The sequence below is a fragment of the Netta rufina genome (genome assembly GCF_964035555.1).
Source record: "Netta rufina genome assembly, chromosome: 3".
Classification (NCBI taxonomy): domain Eukaryota; kingdom Metazoa; phylum Chordata; class Aves; order Anseriformes; family Anatidae; genus Netta; species Netta rufina.
The window spans coordinates 30551231-30571692 of record NC_140125.1 but is presented as its reverse complement, the minus strand read 5'-3'; the positions used below and the strand labels follow the sequence as shown (position 1 = coordinate 30571692).

The 20462-nt window shown below is 43.3% G+C and overlaps 1 protein-coding gene across 2 annotated transcripts; it reads right to left on the bottom strand.

Annotated features, from left to right (window-relative positions):
• Nucleotides 1-337: 337 nt before the first annotated feature.
• Nucleotides 338-12037, bottom strand: COX20 (cytochrome c oxidase assembly factor COX20). 2 transcript variants are annotated; one of them, XR_014618262.1, is made up of 6 exons: nucleotides 11972-12037; nucleotides 10126-10240; nucleotides 9927-9990; nucleotides 9115-9339; nucleotides 668-924; nucleotides 338-568 (listed from the first exon to the last, which is right to left on the bottom strand). XR_014618262.1 is itself a non-coding variant. In XM_084283357.1 (4 exons), exons 1-4 carry the CDS (start codon nucleotides 12002-12004, stop codon nucleotides 9198-9200), a joined length of 354 nt encoding a protein of 117 aa, XP_084139483.1. In that variant the 5' UTR covers nucleotides 12005-12037; the 3' UTR covers nucleotides 8232-9197. The 2 variants fall into 2 exon arrangements, 1 of the variants encoding a protein (XP_084139483.1); XM_084283357.1 differs by lacking the exons at nucleotides 338-568; nucleotides 668-924 and having other exon boundaries at nucleotides 8232-9339.
• Between the last annotated feature and the right edge of the window lie 8425 nt (nucleotides 12038-20462).

Here is a 20462-nt window from a genome sequence, read left to right as displayed (position 1 = left end):
GTGTGAGCACGTGTGTGTGACATCATCCGTGCACGTGGCACTGCTATCGGACAAGTTCCTTTGGGTGCCCATTGCAGAATAATTCCTGGTCAGCTAAAACTGTCAGAAATTGCTCTTCTCCCTCAATATTGCCCAATCTTTCTGACAGTGGGAGTGATGAAACCAGCGTTCTGGCAATGCCAAGTGCAGCCCATGCCACTTGGATTAAAAGAAAAAACAAACTGTGGTGTAAGCCACTAGCTTGTCCAAACCTCCTACTACAACACTATCTGTTTTTAATGTAAACAGCCCGTGAAGTCATTTTCTAAGATGTGGTTTCCCTATCCATGACCTTTAGGAAAACTAGACCAATGCTTTCTAGAAGTGCCGCTTCAGACTACGCCCCAAGATACAGAGCTCAGTTACAGATGTGAGGTGCTTTAATACCTCTGCAGATGTTCAGCAGCCAAATTTGAGACTCACAAGTGAAGAAGTGTGCATACGCCTTGGTCCTGTACTACAGCCTGTAGAGCTTTAGCCTGAAACACTGCAGAGGATGGGGACAGCTGTAGGTCATCACAAAAAGCCGCTGCAAGGGAAGCAGAAATTTAGAAGGGCAGCTTTATAACTCAAGGGTTAACAGACCCGTTGTGAAGTCAGAGCAGCACCCCGGTCATGCAGAGCTCACCTACTCCTAGACAGAGTGGCTGCGTTTAGGTGGAGGGGGAAGGAGGCCTCTCTGCATCTTGCTAGCAGGAGTGCGTGCACACTGAGGCGGCGCCTCCCGTTTTTGGAGCTGGCAGTTGCAGGGAATCAGTCAGCCGAAGTCAGGACTTGGCCAGCAGTTTGTCTGGACGGGACTCGCCTCAGTTCGTCTCTCTGCCAGTGCTGGGAGGGGCAGGAAAACTCAGCAAGGAGTAAATAGCTACATAAACTCAGCGGTAGCTTAAAAAAAAAAAAAAAAAAGATGCTAAGCATTTAACATATTGTCAACTTCAAAGGAGAAAGAGCAAAGGCAAACGTAGAAAACTTGTAGTACAATTTCTAATGCTTGGCTCATTGCCACTGGCCCTTCCGCACCAGCATTACCTTAGAGCAAGCTTTTGTTTTTGTTCCGTTTCATGTTTTAGTAAACAACCTCTGCAGAATCATTTTAGTCCTGAAAGTTACTGAAACTGAAACCAGGGGTAAGAGAGCTCGGCCGAACTTTTTCACACTTAGAGAAGTTTCATGATGTGATGTCAAGGGAAGATGCAATTTACACAAAATAATGAAGCTGGATCTGCTGCATAATCGGCAGCAGATTATTGCTGCTGCTTACTGGGACACCTGTGATACCTGACGTGGCAGAAAAACACCTGTATGCATTTTCTGGCCTGAATGAAACCTTAGCTTCTGCCGCATTCGCCTACAGTAACTCTTCTAGCACTCTGCTCAGGTTTTCTCCCAACAAACTGACTTCCATTAGAGGGGGGAGATGGGTGCTCAGGGAGAGCACTGGCTCTGCAATGGTGCAGGTGCCTGAAGCAGTTTTAAAATAAAAAGGTTCAGCAGTACTGAGCACTCCCTGAAAGAATTCCCCAGTTGTACCTGGATGCTTCAAGTACCAGTAACTGTTTACAAGGTGAGAGACACACAAAGGACTTGATTCTTTTTTTCTTTTTTTTTGCGACACAGGCTGGAGCTATGTTTGGGCCCTGCTGAACTTTCAGCTCTGTGGGGCTGTTGAGCAAGCTGATAAGATAAGCCCTTGTGTTATAAAAGGACTTTTGCCTTTATGGTAAGAAGGTGGTAGAGGAGGGGGGAGAGGAAACGAGTAAGTCTTCTTGGAGGGATGTTTGATGGCTTTGTCCAGCCGCCTGCTCTGAAGCTCCCAAGTCTGTGGTCATTGCCCCCTCTATGTCATCTGCCACTACCAAGAGGGGTTGGATCCATCCTTGCAATTGCCTCGCAGATCATTTTAGGCAGTTATTTCTTATATTGCACCCCGTAGCCTGCTCTTCCTCAGACCTAGTCCAACTCCTCCCACCTTTTTCCCAGCGGACATGCACTCTGGCTCTACCACCACCTCACAGCACCCTCCGCAGCTTTTCAGCATCCCCGTTGGCCAAGAGGCCAAAGCTGGACAGCAACATTGCACGCAGCGTGGCGTACTGGGGGCGAGTGCTCCCGCAGATTTTCTGGCCGCGTGCCCCCCGATGCAGCCCAGCCTGGGGCATGCCGTGTTCGCAGCAAGAACTCTGCTGGCCCACGTTAACTTGGCAGCCACTGTACGCGCTGCTTCTGCAGGGCGCCTGGTTCCCAGCCTCTACTGTGCACTGCTGTACAAGCAGCCACATCATCATCATCACCATGGGTGGTACGGAGCTGTTAAACAGGAAGTCAAGCACCTCAAAAATAAACATTAGCCATAAACGACTTGTGCAAGTGAAATGTCTTGTGTGTTTTCCCTCTGGCTCAGGGAGACCTCAGAGGAGGAGACCGCGCTAGAGTAACAAAAACTACTGTAGTACTTACACACCAGAGAACGCAATAGCTAAGTGTTACAAAAAGCATTTGGGTTCCAGACCTAAGACAATCTTTCAGCCATAATCTTCGTAGGAATGTGCCTGCTCCTTTCCACAGAGAGGAGGGAGGATTTCCGAGGAGCGGGGCCACTGAGCACTACGCAGGCTTCCGGTGCTTGAGCCGGCGTGGCAGTGGCAGAATCCCTTCTCCCTGAAGGAACGAGGCCAAGAGAAGCAGCGAAATCCAGCGCTCGAGCCCCCAGGGCAGGGGCAGCCCTGCTTTTTGTTGAGGAAAACCTGCGATCTCCTGCGCGGCGAGAGGAACGTGGAGGCCATAGGCTGGGTCCGGGGGGCGCAGGCAGAGGAGAGGCTCCCTGGCAGCTCCCGGACATCCTTCAGCCAGGGGCTGCTGCTGTTACTGAGCGGCGGCGCTGGCTCAGCCTCGGGATATCGCTGTGCCTCCATGGCTTGGCAGTTTGCCAGCGCTTTGCTTTGCTTTGCTTTTTTTTTTCCAGAAATGGCCATGAAAGGGAAATGATGGATTCCAACGGCTCCTCTCGGCAGACTCTGTTACAGGAACTGAAGGCGCTGGATGTTTTCAGGAGTGAACTTGCTTTTATACATGCTTACTGCCTTGGAAAGGAGGCTACCCAGCAAGCACTAAGTACAAGCATCCCCCTCTGGTTCCAAAACTGAACAGTGAGAACTACACCACTGAAAGCAACCGGAGCGTTGGTGGGGGAAGGGAGCGAATGGTTTCCTCCTTGAGCGGTGGCTGTATCTGAGGAGCTCCAGCTAACAGGGATCCTCTTGGAGACACCTGGCAGATGGAAAGTGTTTCTGATGCATCAGTAACAGGACTCTTCCAGTTTTGTCTGCTTTGCAATTGCAGGAGTATGCAATTTAATAAAAAGCTGTGGTTTGCAGCACATCTGTCACAGCCTTGCAGTTCCCAGGGACTGAGAGCTCCCAAAACGGAGTGGGGATGCATCCTCTGCGTGCATCCTTTGTGCAGCTTGAGCCACACTTGTCACTGTGCAGGAGAGGCCTTCTGGCTGTGTGGTAGGAGAGAAAGCACTGTGTGACCTGCTCAGAGGCTCCGTGACAAGATCAAGGTGTTGCGGTCTTCCCCACGGCCAGACACAGCCACGGAGGAACAGACAGACTGAAATGCCCAGTCTTGATCGGGGTATTAAGAGCCTTGTGTCTGCCACATCCTGAACATGTGGACGCCTCTTTCCTCATACCAGGGGGAGCACGGAGAAAAAGAGCATCTGGGTCACCCACTGCTTTAGGTGGAGGTCTCAAGAACACACGTGTGGGTGGTAGAGGCATACAAGCCAAAGCACGGTGCTCCCAGAACGAACAGTGATGTAAAAAGTGATGACTAGAAACAGTGAATGGGTTTCTGGGTTGAAAAGCCCATCTTGCTTTTCTACTCTACGTTTTTTTTTGTTTTTTCTACTCTACTCTTCTACTCTAGCAGGAGTATGAAGCCCTCCGTGGTAGTGGTTTGAAGGGACATTCTGATGCTTAGGAAGAAAGAGCTGAGCTCTTTTTATCTGGAGTTTGAGTAGAGGGCTACAAAAGAACATTGCGTTTAGATACTATCAGATCTAAAAACCAAGTAAAACAAGTTCTGTCAGGGTCTCCCAGCGCTGCCTCAGGATGACCCTCCAGGGCTTCAGCTGCTGGATGAATATGCTGTAAGCAAAGCATGTAACAGGCACTGGTAGTTCCAGATTTCCTTGGGGTACCTGAACAGAGAATCTCTTTATCGAGGAACTGGCTGTTAGAAAATTTTGCTGTATGTTGGGTCTGAAGAACTGCAACAGCTGTTGGTGACATTGTATCCGCCCAATAATAAATCAGTTATCAACTTTACACCTTCACTGGTATTACTGATATTTCACCCAGAGCCTGAATGTTTATTGACAGTAGGGGAATGTTACTTTTTTTTTTTTTTTTTTTTAATTTCTTAAGTAACATATCCAAAATAGGCTGGTGGCTGGGGCTATGGGCTCCTGACTGAATTTGCTTAGAAGCAGCAGCCATAGGCAAAGAGGCCTCACCCCATTTCCACGGCATCTGTGCAAAGCATGAGTGATGAGGTGGTAGAGAAAGATCTCTCTCACTGGATTTGACTGCCTGCCAAAGGTAAAGACAGTAAGAACTTTTGATCCAGATAATGAAAAACGTGACTATTAGCTGGAGTTGTAAAGCTTGTAGGTGAACCCCAAAACCTGTCATGCGTGTCTACATGGCCCCGAAGGCCAGGACTTCTTGTAGATAAATACACACCACGATCACTGGAGTTGATCACAAGCTGACTGCCATCAATGGAGAGATCAGGGAAGAGAATCTATGTAGGCTGAGGGCACATGGCTGCTCCTTGAAACAGCATTTGATATGCTTGAAAAATAATCAAAGAAGGCATTTCATTCTATTCAGAGTGTGAAGACAGAAGGGGATTCTTTGGTTCTGTTACATACATCACCACAATATACAGTCTGTGTATTATTAAGCTTGGCCAGTCTGAAGAAAAAGAGCTCCATAATGGGAACTGTCTGCTCCCAGGGTAAGTTTGATGTACTCCCAGCAGGCTCCTGGCACGTCCAGAACAGTTGAGGGCTGTGCCCCTCTCTTGCTGATGACAGAAGCTGGAAGGGTTAAACTACCCTCCTCAGCACCCAGAACAGGAGTGCCCTCAGTCTTTACACAAGACACAGGGATACTGTGACCTGCTCGCATGGCAGCAGGCAGCCCCTCCGCTGGACTGTTCCTGAGCAAACCACGAACCACATACAGAAGAAATACAGAAAGTGCAGGAAATGGATAGGGCCTTGAGAACAGCTTTAGCCAGGGTTTTGCTAGCCGTGAGTCTGCATTTTACTCACCTCACCAAGGCTCTACCTTCTCTTCATCCAGCTGTTCCCCTGCCTCCTTTGAAGGTTCACCAGCTGTACTTGCTGAGTGCAATGTTCTCAGTTTAAGAATGATGTACGTTCCAAGGCCTCGAGTCACATTAACCAGAACTCAGCTCTACGTCTGACATATTAATTCTTGGTTCTTCAAATTCAAAGGAATTGATCAAAAGCTTGTCATCTTCATCTTCTGAACGTGCTCTAAGAACCTTGTTCTGACCATTTTTTCATGGTAATTTTACTTCATATTTGCTTCAAAATTTCACTAGTAATCACCAAGCTCTTGACCTAAGATCCTGAATACAGGAATGAGGGAAGCATGGAAATTAACGTACTAAGCTGAGGTAATTCTTTCACTTGGGAACTCACTACAACCAAGTTCACACAGTGCTCCATTGTTAGCTGTGTTGCTTACATCAGAAATAACCAGTGTACTCCCCCCCCCCTGTAAAATACAATCACCCCACCAAAAGCCAGACTCATTTATGAATGACAGGTGAACTTCCCTTTCCAGCACTCTAGGACTTGGGTTGGGTGGCAGTACACAAAATACCTTGGAAGCCTGAGAAATGAAGCAAGAAAGCAAAGCCATCTCCTAAAAACCTCTGCTTGGGTTAAGATGCAACCGACAAGTTTGGGGTAACAGCTGTAAGTGCCTCTCTTGTCAACTTAAAAGTTTAGGTTCTGAGCCTGTCACAGTTGTTGATGGCTGAAACATTACATTTGCTATAGCAGAAGGTTCTGGAGAGCAGAGGCAATCTGATCACATACCTCCAATAACAGAGTTGGCAATTAACCTTAGACAGAGACTTTGTGCCTGAAAGGTTTGGAGGATGTCCCTCCCTTGTGCAGTGTGCTCCAGTCACTGTGAGAGCAAGGTGCCACAAACCCATTTGTTTACCTTGGTGGAATTTTACATTGCTTTAAAAGTAGAGAGGATTTTATTAACTTCAGAGAGCAAAAAAATGTGTTCTGGTCAGGCACAGTTTGGTGACCAAATAAGACAACTGTCAGTGCAATAAAGAGGATTTTTTTCCAGTGGTCTCTAAGTTTAAAGGTGTTACACTTCATTCTCTCCTTTTGCAGGCTCATTCGGAGTGCAGAAAAACATATTCAGTCCTACTATTTCTCTTCTGTGTTAGCTATCTATTAATCTGAGGGGTATTTTGAACCTTGATAAAGCAAGAGCTATCACACCTGTCACTAGCAGCAACAGGGATATAAAGTGCAATAATAAAACAGAGGTGCATGCTACATATTTCTATGAATGACTTAGCTAGAAGAAAAAAAAGCAAACAGTATCAGTAAGAATACAACTCACTAATTTAAGGAATAGTTAGGACTTTGGTTTTGAATATTAAAATTACTTCTGCTAAGTTATTACACTCTTTATTCTCTTATGTATTTACCTCAATTTACCACAGCTAATAGATTTTGGGGTTTTGTCCTGTCCCCCACAAAGTTGTTCATCCTTTCAACAGGGGTTTGTCACCCATCAGTCACTTTCAATCCACTTTCCATAGCCGATGCAGAAGCAGCTGTAGCTGGCACTCTGAAGAGCTGTCAGCCTTTTTTTGAGCCATGTTTAACTATCTGCATTCTTTCCTCTGCTGTTGCCGACCCTCCCCTTTCCTGCCAGCTGAGTCCTGCTCACCGATTCCTCCTCCCCACACTTCCCATTCTGCAGAGGCTGACTTTTGGTTGGCTCAATTTTACCTCTGTTTTTCAATAATGAAACTCAAACGTTGGCCAGACTGCCTGCATATTACCTCTTTCCCCATTTTTCTGTTACCATTTAGCACACTCATTTTATGTTTTGTATGGGGAGGCAGCGTTAGACTGGTGATTTAAGCCATCGGATACACCTGGAATTTGGTTGTTATTGGCCAGAATCACTAATACTGCCGTTAAGCTGCTACTGGGCTAATGTCCTTACATACAGCAGCCTAAAACAGCCAATTAATACTGTAGAGAAATTAATCCTGCTGTTTTCCGCTCGTCATGGTCACTGTACTTACGCATTTTAAAGGATGCCCTTCCGTGCATGTTGCCTCCTTTCCTGTCAGCACAGAGCCACGTTCTTTTCTCAACATCTTACCTGATTTTCACCCGGATGCTTTTGTTTTCTAAACTCCCCAACCGAACTATGGCCTCACAGCCAAAAGACCCCCTGCTTAGGTTGCAGCTCCTTTTCTTATGTCAGATAGGAAAGAACTCAACCATGTGTTAAAATAGGAGCTTGCTAAGTACTTGCTCATGGCTCAGTTTCCCACTGCCACTCAAAGGGCTTCAAGAGGCAACGCCTCCTACATGATCCAAAGAGAAGGAGCTTCTCTCTCCTCTTCACCTCCCAGCATAAAACTACAGAAAACATTTTATCTTGTGAATTAGAGCTAGCTATGAGTTAAATTCTGAGCTTGAACTTTCCAGTGAGGACAGAGAGTGTTTCATTGCATTAACTCAAGCCCTCTGGAGACTTTTTAATATAAATTACCGAACTAAAAGTTCTCCATAAAACTTATCTTCATTCTTTTATTTCCTCCAGAAGAAACAGGAGGAATACGGAACAAAAATAAATGGTACAGAATACAGGTTTGTTTTCTTCTTGTAAGAGGCTAAACCAGAGAGGTTTTGTAAAAGTTCAACTATCTTAGTGTAAACAGCATGCTTGTTTAGTGCTCTCAAGCGTATTTCCAAATTAACTAAGTAGAGCAATGCTGGTGTTTACATCTGCACTCCTCTGCACACCCCCACCACCGACAGATCACAAACTCTCTCAGACTAAGCAGAGGGTAATTGTGCTCAGTGAATGACTTTAGACCAAAAAGGTGCTTATAACATGATGTACTATAAATCATTTTGTAAAAAACATAAATGCATCCTCACTGGTGTAGACAGAATCATACAAGCAAAGGAATTCTATGCCATCATTCATCTTTTTGCCCACATGCCATTAAATCTAACACTATTTCCCAATGAAACAATGTTTCCTTTAAAGTATGTAGTTATATTTTTATCTTAAGATTTACAGTGAAATATATTAACAGAGCATGCCTTCTTCCATGAACTGCTTACCATTACTACTTGTAAGTAATATAAGTATTATTCCAGCAATTGTTAAGGAAATGTCTCAAACAGATTTTTAATCAAGTCAAAAGATATTACACAAATACCTGAGGCTCCTCCTGAAGCGTGGTTTTATTCTTCATTTTGCACAGACACAGATGGAAGTTCACAGTATATATAGATTATTTGAAGTTGCCCACTGCTCTGCAGCTGAAATCTTACAAAAGCTACTGATACCCACCTTGCACAGGCAAAGCATTCACTGATTGTTTAAATACTCCTGTTTTACAAACAGCATGCTAACCAGCAGCACTGAAAGATGCATTTACTCAGAGAAGAGCTGATGGAAATATTTGCCTGTATTTAAATGAGACGTAATTACAACTTTGCTAAAATGAACCATTCTGTTTATAATACAGTTCAAGCAGTCCCAAAATGCCATCATTAATCCTCCAAGACCCTGCAGCAGACCACATCAATTCCCAAATGTTGAACAAGCCAAAACCATGGAGGTCATTCCTGACCGTGTACATAGTTATATACATACATACATGAAACAAAGAAAGGCTTGTATACTGACTTAACACTGAATTTCTTACTTGATTTTTCTAGGAAAATCAGCATGATTTATCAGTTACCTCACACGTTTACAGGGAACACCACCATTTTTGGACCACCTTCTCCCAAAGCTGTATTAGCCCACAGATTCTTCTAGAGCAGACTATGAATTGCTTCTTTCACTGTCCGTTTGTTTTTTTTCTGGATCAAAAGAACTGCCTTCAAATAAAATTTTGTTTCTCATTCCTTCTTTAAGCATTCTTTGCCGGATCCTGTGTTTGGCTAAATTGTACCTGCAGTAAAACCTAGAGGAGACAAAAAGAAAACGTGATTCCCTCTTTACATGTGTGACAGTATCAAATCAGAGTTATTCAGCCAGTTGAAATTTTGAAACCACATACAATAATGGTAGTAAAATTCAGTATGAAATAACGCATAATGGAAATACCAGGGTACCTGCTGTTTCTTTAAGGCAGGCATTAGGCAGCTCCTACTGAGGAGCAGGACATACAATTCCAATGGAAAATGCTCACTTCTATGATTTGGATCTTAACCTCGTGAACATTTAATATGCTGCTTTTTTAATTAGGGCAGAAGAATGGCACATGTGAAGGAAAAAAAGGAAGAAAGAAGGAGATAACTAGATGGTCTGATCTCTGAGAATTCAAGAAACGAGCAGCTTCTGTTTTGTTTTTTTTTTTTAATATATGAAAATAAAAATTTGAAGGCATAGAACTCTCTTCCCTTAAAATGATTTGGGGGAGAAGGAAGAGGACAATTAGCTAGGCAAGTCATATATGGAGTTTCAAAGAGTATGAAAGGTCACACAAGGATTGTGTTGTACAAAACAGCCAACATAGGTCTGTCAAAATTCAAGAAACGTTCTACATACCAGTATCCTAACATTGTGCAAATAAAGCCACCGACTGCAAAGTCACAGGATCTTTTAACTCTACCTGAAACAAAAATACTCCAAAAAATTAGAGGAAAAAAGTTGGGTGGCTTCCCATTATTAATAAAGCTTAATCGAAATTGAGAATGAATTTCTCCTTACAAATAACACAAAAGAAACAAAAGGTGTAATTACTTACTGGTTGCTAAAAAGTGTCCAAGACCCACAACTAAAGATCCCACAGAGCCATAGAGCACTGATTCTCGTGCACATGGGACATTTTTAACATCAAGAAATCCTAGGAGTTTAAAGGACTGCAAGGAAAAAGAAAACAAAAACAACACATTAAAATATGAATTAAAAACTACTTTTGTAAAAGTAGCCAATTTCCCTGTAAAATTGACTCATTTTAGTAGTCAACAATAAAAACTGGATGATCTCCTGCTCCCAGGAATACATTTATATTTGAGCAAAATCAATTTATACTTGAGCAAAAGATGACCATACATAGCAAATATGCACAGCTGTATCAAGAACTGCTTTAAAAGAGTTAGCAATTGATTTAGACAACAACATTTTTATAAGCCTGGTGGCTTATGGTTCTTCTATCCTTCCTATTGAAGATTATTTCATTTCTTCCTTTATTCTCTCTAAAAAGGAAGGGAGAATAAACACCCTTAGGAGCCCAGTTCTTTGTTTAAAACCAAAATACATCAGGTTGTATAACAGGTGAGGTTACAATCAACCAGGTAAGGTTATGCCACATAATTTTAATACCTGTAAAGGCAAACGTGTTTAAAATTATTTATTATTATTATTATTATTATAAAAAAAAGACTTAAAGAAATTATTGGAGAAGATGATGCTGGTACCAGAGAACTTTATATTAAACAAAGACTAAAACCACCATTTTAAACTTAATCCCATGTATGCCTAAACATAGGGGCTATTCATATAAATTCATCTATATTCTACACATAGATTTTAATATGAATCTACTGATTAAAATTACCCTAATTATTTCATATTCTGCCTCACATCTATAATCCACACTAGCTTTTTTCTGCCATATTTCTATTTACTTTTCAAATGGCAATTACATATTGCCATGCATACATGCAACTGTTGTCTGGACAAATATGTTTTTGATTTCTGAGATGCTTCCGTTGGCTTAAGTATGATTGAGATCTTCTAACTTGATTACACCTCCTATCTCCCACCTGAAGAACATCCTTGCAAGTGCACGTTGGTGTCACAAGCAGGAATGGCAAACTGCATGTGCAAAGGCCTCGAGACAACATGGTCAGAGTGAAGGGGCCTGAACTGTAATAAATCTCTCTTCTTCCTCCTAACTCACCTGTTACTGGTGGTGCGATAATTCTGTCTTCAACCATTCCATTGACTTTAAATCATTAAATACCATTAAACACTGCAATGTGCAACAGTACCAGCTGAAGTCATTAACAATGATTTATTTTTTTTTTTGAAAGCTGCTGTAGTTGGACCAATTTAATTTTAAAGATAGGATACCACCATAAACCATCCACAAAGGGCTGGCAACACTGAGGGAAGTCACTGAGAATGATGCCCGACTACGGAGAGAGGGATGGCAAGCCTCTGACTACAAATGGATTTGCGTTCAAGTAAGGAACCTACATTAATAATTTAATCTCTGTTGTCTGCAAACAGCCCTCAGCTGCTCCCACACCATCCCTTTGTGCCAGCGGGACAAAAAGCCCTGCTCTGATCTCCTAACGATTTCAAGCATGCTCTTGCGGAAGAAGCCAGGCTGCCCGTGCTGCACCCACGCTGTGCCCCGTTACGGCAGGGCTTCACCCGCTGCCACACGGGCAGTCAGCCGCTCGGTGCGACTCCGGCCACCGTTACGGCGGTTGAGGAGGCTCGAGGGTCACGACAGCGTTTCAACCCCAAAAGCGAAAACCCTGTGGAAGAGCGTGTGGAAATAAAAAATAAAAATTAAAATTAAAAAATAAAACTAAATACGGAGAGCGAACGGCCGCCGTCCCGCCGGCAGCCGCCATTACCTTCCCCTCCTCAGAGCCGCCCTCGCCCGCCATGACGCGACAGCGCCCGCGCACCACCGAGACGGGGAAGGGACGCGCCTAGAGAGGCCGCGGCGAGGCGCCGCTCTGCCCGCCCCGTCTCGGTGGTGCCCGCGCGGAGGGGAGGGGGGCGGGGGGGAGGGAGGAGGCGCCGGCGCCATTTTAGGTGCGGGGCCTCGCTGCCCGCGAGCTCCTTTGTTCGCCGAAATGGGTCACGGAGCGAGGGCGCGCGCGCGTGCGCCCGGCTGCGTGCGTGCGCGCGCGCGCCCGCCCGTGGCGGGAGGGGGAGGCGCGAGGGCGCGCAGCGGGGAGGGGAGGGAGGGAAAGGGAGGGGGGGAGCCATGGCGGCGCTGCGGGCGTGCTGCCAAGCGGCGCCCGCCCGGCACCGCCGCTCCTTCCCTGTGCCCCCCGTGCCGCGGAGCCACAGCACCGCCGTGTCACAAACGCAGAGCCCTTAGGGTGGGGAAAGCCCGGCAAGGTCACACGGGGCGGCCGCCACTGGCACCCGCTGGCACCTGAAAGGGCGAGGGAAACGGCCCGCTGCGGGGAGAAACCCGTGCTGGGGGCGGGGGGGCGTGCGTGGGTGAATTACTCTGCACAGAATGGTGGTCCTGTTTGGGTCATTACGACCAAATCGGATAAAACACCAGTGCGTTTCTTAGGGCAGCCTGTGCCAAATCACGTCCGCACACTGGAAATGATGCTTCAGACGTTAAATGTTACCACGAGTAAAATCTGAAGAGGTAAACGGTGCTAAGTGACTCAGGACAGCGTTTTGTAGTTCTGACATACTGTGAAAACACATTTTGCTGGAAGAAAACAAGTTTCTACCTCCTAAGTAGTAATTTGCCAGCTAGGTTCAATTTAGGACCTTTTACATCGCAGCAACAAAGAAAAACAAGGATGAGAGATGTGTAGTATTGCTTTTTGATTAAAAAAAAAATAAAATCCTGAAACACGTTGTTTCCCTAGGAGGAATTGGATTTTGTCAGACCTTTTAAAATGCTATTTTGTATGTTTTATTTTTAATTCTATGCTGAATAGAATGGTCTTTTGCACTCGCTGGATTTTAAGTTTGAGTTTTATATTACTTACATGTTTTCAGGATTCTGGAAACAACGTACTTTTACACAGAATTGATATATTACTAGTTGAAAAGTGCTGTTTTACATTTGCATGGGTTATTTGAAATCTTTAACAGATTAGAAATAAGTCTCACTCCTTCCCAGCAGTCCCAAATCTGATTGCTTTATCATCTTTGCAGTCTCTAGAGGCAATATTCAGAATTCATGGAACAAACTGGTCTGATACATTTGCAATTTTAAAAAGATCAATAAACATATCTGGAATTGTATCTAATCTTTTTAAAGCTAATGTGTATTATGTATGTAAAAACACAGGACATTTACCATAATAAAATGTGGAAATAAAATTATTGGCATATTTTCTTCTTGGAATTTGTAATGTATGTTTTTATTTTAGTTGGTTTAAAAAAATCATTGTGTAATTGCATTTTATTGCACAACCACAAACATGGAGGAGTATAGTAAGAAATCGCAGGAGTGGGCTAATATGTCTGGGATTAATAGGGCCAAATTGGTAAAAAGTAGATAGTGCTTTTACTGGTGGTAATGTGGCCTGGCCTGCAGAAGTTAATATTTTGAAGAAGAAAAGAGTGGAAGAATTGGATTGATGTTGGCTTGCTGACTTCAGCGCTAATTTCCTTCATCATGCTGAGCACTTTCTTGAGGGGTCTGAACCTACGTGCAGTCTTGTCACCTTCGAACATAAGGGGAGACACACGTTTGCTCTTCTGAGAGCAGATAAGCGCCTCAAGACGTTGCTCTGCTACAGGCATTGCTTGGTAGTTAGCAGGCTGGCAGATTCCTGGGCTAGTGGTGGAGGCACCCCTTGAAACAAATCTTGTAGGACTTTTTATCTGTCTTCATGGTCAGCTTGAAGCTGCTTAAAAAGAAGTCAGGCAATTGCCTGTGGTGACCAGGTGCCATGTTGTAAGCAATGTAAGCAAGGGTTACTTAACATTGCCAGAAGTCAGGAAGAGGATGGTTATTCCATTCATGTCCTTGGATTTCACAAGAGTGTTTGTCCTTCAGGAGGAGGGCATCATATTATTAGATTCAGGTGTGTAGGATTTATGTATATGATGGTTTTGTGGTGGTAAATATTTACTATGATGGTTGTAGAGATACCATCCAGCAGGTTATGTCAGAGTAACTACTCCCTGTAGGGGAAGGCACAAAGAGTGAGTGCAGGCTACTGCTGCCAAGGCAGTCGGGAACCACGCTCATGCAATTAAAACAAATTGCCTTTTTTATTCCAGCATTAATACTAATGCAAATTAAGGCTCAATTGCAAGCCAGTTTTATTCCAGGCTGGCTTTGCTGATTGCTTCTGTAGGTTGACTTTGACTAACACAGAATCATATAATCATAGAATATCCTCAGTGGGAAAAGACCCACAAAGGTCATCGAGTCCAGGTCCTGGCTCCATGCAGAACCCCCTAGGAGTTAACCCCAATGTGAGCGTTGTCCAAACACTTCCTGAACTCCAGCAAGCTCAGTGCCGTGACCGCTGCCCTGGGCAGCCTGTCCCAGTGCCCGACCACCTCTGGGTGCAGACCCTTTCCCTATCCCCCAGCCTGACCCTCCCCTGTCCCAGCTCCATGCCGTTCCCTCGGGTCCTGTCGCTGTCCCCAGAGAGCAGAGCTCAGCGCCTGCCCCTCTGCTCCCCTCATGAGGGAGCTGCAGGCCGCCATGAGGCCTCCCCTCAGCCTGCTCTGCTCGGGGCTGAGCAAACCAAGAGACCTCAGCTGCTCCTCAGCTACTCCATAGAAAATTCTTGCCCTCTAGACCTGTCACCATCTTTGTAGCCTTCCTTTGGACACTCTCTATTCTTTTTATGTCTTTCTTAGGCTGTGGTTTAAAAAACAGCACATAGTACTTGAGGTGAGGCCACACCAGCGCAGAGCAGTGTTCCAATACTCCCAGTTACCCGTACAAATGATGTTTCTGTACAAATGGTCTTTCTAGCTACAACATGAGCTGTCAATTCAACATACTCCTCTAAAAGCCTAGGAAATGAAGGCAGGCTCCTATGGCTTTATTTCTTCTGCCAGATCTTTTAATGTTATTCAAGTATATGATTCAAAAAGAACAAGGGGGTTCTAAAAAAAAAAAAAAAAAAAGGAAAGAAAAAAGACATATAAAACTTTATCAGTTATAATTTCAGTTAAACTGTCAGAGGTAGAGCTACCTTTAGAATTTCCTGACTTCTTGGTGGCAACTGGACTTAAGCATGCTAAAGTCCAGACTAAAAACAGAACCAACATTTTCGTAATTAAACAACATCTTTCATATAATGAAAATGTTTTCTATTTTGCTTATAAAGCATGTCTTAAATTTATTATTGGTGAATACAGAAAGACAGCTTTCTTATATGACATTGTAAATTCCCTTCATGCAGACGATGGTAGTATTTAATTGTCTGGTTTTGGTCCATTTCTTTTTAAGTTTCAGCCTTTTAAGACCTAGAATATATTTTCTGGAATTGAAGACTTTAGGAGATGTATGTTACTTCTGAAAGAAATCTGTGTAATAATGACCTAGTAATCATGGGGTTATAGCAATAGGAGTGTGGAACATGAGAGGTTTGCTAGTCCATTCCTTTGCCCCACAGGTACTTAACTTACGCTGTCTCATCCCTGACAAACTTGTCTAAGTTTTTTAAAACACTTCCACAGGCAGGGATTCCCCAGCTTCTCTCAGCAATCTGTTTTCTAATTGCAATTAAATTGAAATTATATTAACAGATTATTAAAGGGGTACTGTAATAGGCTTTAGATCACCTATCCCAACAATTGGCCAATTTGCAGAAAATGAATTATTTCAGAAATCTGCCATATTGTGGTCATATGACTTTTTTTTTTTTGTATTTTTTTTTTATATATATGTTACATTTCTTATTTTTCTGCCAGTGAAATCACAGTCCTTTGCAATCAAAATTGTATTTTGTCATGGTTTTGAACCTGTGAACATTATATATTTAGATCCTCCAAATCAGAATATTGCTGCTTTTATCCGTGCCAATGAGTCCCAGAAACACTTCACATCTTAATTTTTTCAAACTAGAGTAGCTGTCCTGAGGTTTCCATCAGGAATAGCGTGGAGGGGTATTATTATGAACTCTAAGCCTCGTGTTCCATGTCTGTCATATGAATGTGTCAGGTTTAATCTTTATTAATTCCTCAGAGAAAACTGAAGAGTAGAACTAATAAGATATTTGTATGGTAATTGTTTCTTTTGGGATGTGGTTTCTGAAAATTCATAACAAACTGAATTATGCCAGTAAGAAATTTATGTAGAAATAAGCTATTTAAACAGCACTGCAAAATTCAGAGGAAAAGAAAAATCTATCAAAGGCTGTTAAATACTCAGGCACCCTCTCAGGGTTAAGAATTCCCTCACCACAAGTGCTAGGGTACAATGAGTAAGTATTACTACGTGCTTCTCCTGTCCTTACACTTTTCCCTGTATATCCAGCACTAGCTAAAGTAACTTTTTGCATTAATCACCGTGGCTCTTTATTTTTCGCTGAGATAAAAGCCTGGAGAAGGCAAAAACGTCTTTATTGCATTAATACACTAAGGTCTCAGCAACTGGTTCATTTTTAACACAGACAGTGCTAGAATATAATGACATCACTGAACCAAAGGGTAAGAGGAGAGAAGTGATGTTCAGGAGCTGCTCTGACGCTGTGTTTTGTATGCAACGTGCTGTTAAAGCAGGTGTATAATCAGCACTATACAGGGAGGTATAGTGCTGATTTTTGCTTTTTTTGTTAGTTTGTTTTTTTTTTGGGGTGGGGGGAAGGAGGTGGGAGTGGGGGTAGGGGAAGGGTTTCTGGGTTTTGTTTCCAATTTTGTAATAAAGCACCAAACACTTTAGAGTACACTCACTGGCTTATCCCCACCTTTCCTGGTGACATGACTGTCCTCTGGTAGTCATGCCAGCTGCAAAGTGCTTTGTTCCACTGGAAATAACTGGAAAGTGTACTTTTAAGTAATAAAGTGTACTTTTAAGACAGCTGCCATCCAAAATACACTAAGAGATTCAGAAATGTCAGCATACATTTTTTTCATCGTGCTAAAAGACCAGTTTTAGTATGCTAGGGCAGGATCTCCTATACCAAATAGTGCCCCTTGGGCAAGTGGTAGCGAAGAGAAAGCTCATGGCTCCAGAAGGATCTCATAAGAAATGGCTCATCCTTAAGGCTGAGATTTGAGAGATCAAAGCATAGCAGAATATATTGTTTCCAAACAGTTGTTGCAGATTTGCAGACACCTCAGGTGTCCCACTATGGTGCTCAGATTCCCTGGCAAGAATTCAAGGTTTTTCTCCATAAGTGTTGGGAATGACTTAATGTCTAGCATATAAATATTTCTATATATGATGAAAATTCTCCTACTTTCTGAGAAGGATCAGAGTTTAAAAACTTGGTATTAGTGTTTTTGAATCCAGTATTTTTTGCTCTCTTTCTGATGCCACGCTGTGACCTGGCCTCAAGTCTGAGTCAGTCTGCTGGTGGTTGACTACCAAGGGCTGTGACCTTCTGTCAGAATTCAATTTTGGAGACTCCTAGCTTCCCAGCATCATGTGCTGGGCTAAAATCACTAATACCTATGAACTTACAGACCACCTGATGCAAGACAGCCTGGGGCAGAAGCTGTTTGTGCTCTGAGGTCTGGTAGAGGAGCCGGAGCTCTCAGGGTGCTGGGGGAATTGTTCCCAGGGTTCTGGTGGGATTTGTGTGAGCTCTGCACCATCATGCTGCTGGGGAAGCCCTCGCAGTCTCCTACCCTTAGTGGAGGGTTATTATCCTCACCCATGCCATTCTCCTCACCAGCAAGGTAGCCAGCTGCTCAGTAAATTCAGTTGCAGAGCTCTTGGGCATGGACATCTATGCTGTGGCTGCTGATCTGTGCAGAGAGTTTTCTTTATTTACCCTGGTAGGGCTTTTTTCCCCATAATTTCCCATGCTGGTGGTTTTATTTTCCTAGCATGTCAAACTCGTGCCTTCTCAGTACCTCTGCAGGAATGAGAATAGAAACTAAACATACACTTAATCACTTCACTTATAAGCTGTTTAAAATTCTTACAGAGTTGGATATAATTGATGTCTAATAGATGAGTTTTTCTGGTCAGCTAAAGCTAAAATAGCCTAATGGCAGTCGTGGTAAGTTACTCTTCCAGTTTTGGAGAAGTGTGTGTTGGCAGAAAGCTGCACTGCTTACTTCATCAAATCCAGTGCTTCTAAGACAAAAGAGGGGCCATTTCTAACACGAGGAAGGGAAAGGAGTGCTTATTTTGATGAATGGTCCTTCAGAGTGCTAGCTTGGGTTTGTGACAGCGTAATTCTGAGTAACAGTGTCAGTTCCATCTGATTCCCACCCCGTCCCCGCTCTTGGGAGTGACGTGTACATTCTGATAGTTTATGGTTTCCGTTTTACATTTGTTTACCTCCTGTGAGGACACTTTAAATTAGTTGATCACGATGATTGTTGTGATAGAGCAGTTTATCTTAAACCCACCATCTTTTCAGATATTTGTTCATGAATATTTACCAAGTAATGCTGTTCAAAGTTGGTTTTCTTCAACCTAATACAGGCAAGTCTCAGATTCATTTGGAACATATTAGATGTCTCTTTAAAATTTTATCTATAACTGGCATAATTATCTGTTCTGACAAGATCTGGTGAAAGAACAGTCCCTAAAAAGAATTTCAGGCATTGTGCTGTTATTTATAAGTCAAACCCTGAAACAGTTCCCACAGCCCCACCATTTATTTATTAGATCTTATCTAGAAAAAATGGGGCTGCCAGGCATTCAGAGGAGTATCATTTAAGCATTTTGATTTAATTTAAACTTAATAACCATCAACTCCTTAACTAGTAGGGGTGTGCCTAATAATGTCACCTGTCAGTGTGCTTTTAAGTGAGCTTGACTTTGAAAATATAACTCACCAGATCCAAAGCTAAGGCAGGTAATTGATGAACTCCTGCAGATTTTAGGTGAGAAAAATACTACATCTTGACACTGCTGATATCCACGTGTGTTGCTTTTTTTCAATTAATTTCACATTCATGTGCAATTTTTGTTTATAAAGAATGACATATGGACTGATTTTAGTTAATTTTAAAGGCATATCAGCTACAAACTGTCCAGAATCTTCACAGTTATATAAATTCTGGTTAAGCCTAAATTGTTCATAATCAATACAGCTCAGTTGCTGGGAAGTTTGTAGGACTCATTTTAATATACATACCTCAGTATTTCACCAAAACACTAAGCTTTCCATATCCCTGTAGCCTTCTGATAGCTTCACATTGATTGAGGTTATTAGTGATTTTGGGGGAATAAAGAGGTGAGAGTACATACACTGGGAATTTTGACAAGTGCTATCATATCATGTAATCAGTACAGAACAGCATAATTCAATAAACCTTGTTTTCTTGTCCAGAATAAATCTTTATGTGGCCTCTCTTCCAGTAACAATGAGGTTAGCATTAAATGGCAGTATGTACCTGGGAAAAATAGGTCTGGGAGAGATTCTGAGACATGATTTTGTCCTGCTTCCTGTCCCAGGGCAAACACAAATATTCCTGCCACATCGCTGACAGCAGTTTTTCTACTGTCCACTTTAGGACCTTCAGTGAGGGATATTCTGCAGCCTCCCTGCTGCTCTTTTCACAAAGAAATGCTTCCTATTGCCTTTCTTATCATCTTCAGTGGGGTGCTTGGGAACTCAAGCAGATTCCTCATCCTCATCCATCTCCATCTCTGCTCGTTAGGAACCACATGTGGCTGATTCAGTTAAGGATCTAGCTCAATCTGAAGAGCTCCTCACACAGAAACATAAAAACCCAACAGCCTGTTGGTAATATCCAGAAAGGAAACAGCAGTTTCCTTCTTCTTGGACTTTGCCTAGTTGCCCTCACGATATATGAAGTTCTCTGATCCCCTTTGTGAACAGCTGGGGAACAGAGAAACAGAGAAGCTGCAGTCATTTGCCCAGATGTCTTGGAAGTACGGAGTTTAATATTTAATTTTTAGTACCAATGTATATGATCCTGTTGATGCAGCCTGATCCAGCTAATGTGTCCGAGCTGAGTAAGTCAAACTGCTAGGAAAGCTGTGATTTGCAGAGAAAGGTACCTCTTAGAAGAAAATAGAAGACCTGTATGTCTTCTATTCGAGTCAGGCTGGTTGGGGCTGCCAGCATGGAGCAGAAACCTGGGCAGTCTGAGCAGAATTGCTGCAGGTTGCTTTGTTGGCCTCCCCACCATCTTCCCAGCAGAATATTTGCCAGAGTTTTGCTTGGTGTTGGGTGATCTTTGTGCTACTGGAGCTGTGGCTGCATGAGAAAGTAACTCAGGGCAATGGGGGGACTGGATCAG

What these genes read in the sequence shown, in the direction of transcription:
- COX20 (XM_084283357.1), bottom strand. Translation starts at nt 12,004, where the DNA reads ATGGCGGGCGAGGGCGGCTCTGAGGAGGGGAAG. An exon ending in GCGGCTCTGAGGAGGGGAAG is followed by an intron (nt 10,241 to 11,971) that starts GTAATGGCGGCT and finishes TTTTCCTTGCAG; the next exon opens with TCCTTTAAACTCCTAGGATT. An exon ending in TGCACAATGTTAGGATACTG is followed by an intron (nt 9,340 to 9,926) that starts GTATGTAGAACG and finishes TGTCTCCTCTAG; the next exon opens with GTTTTACTGCAGGTACAATT.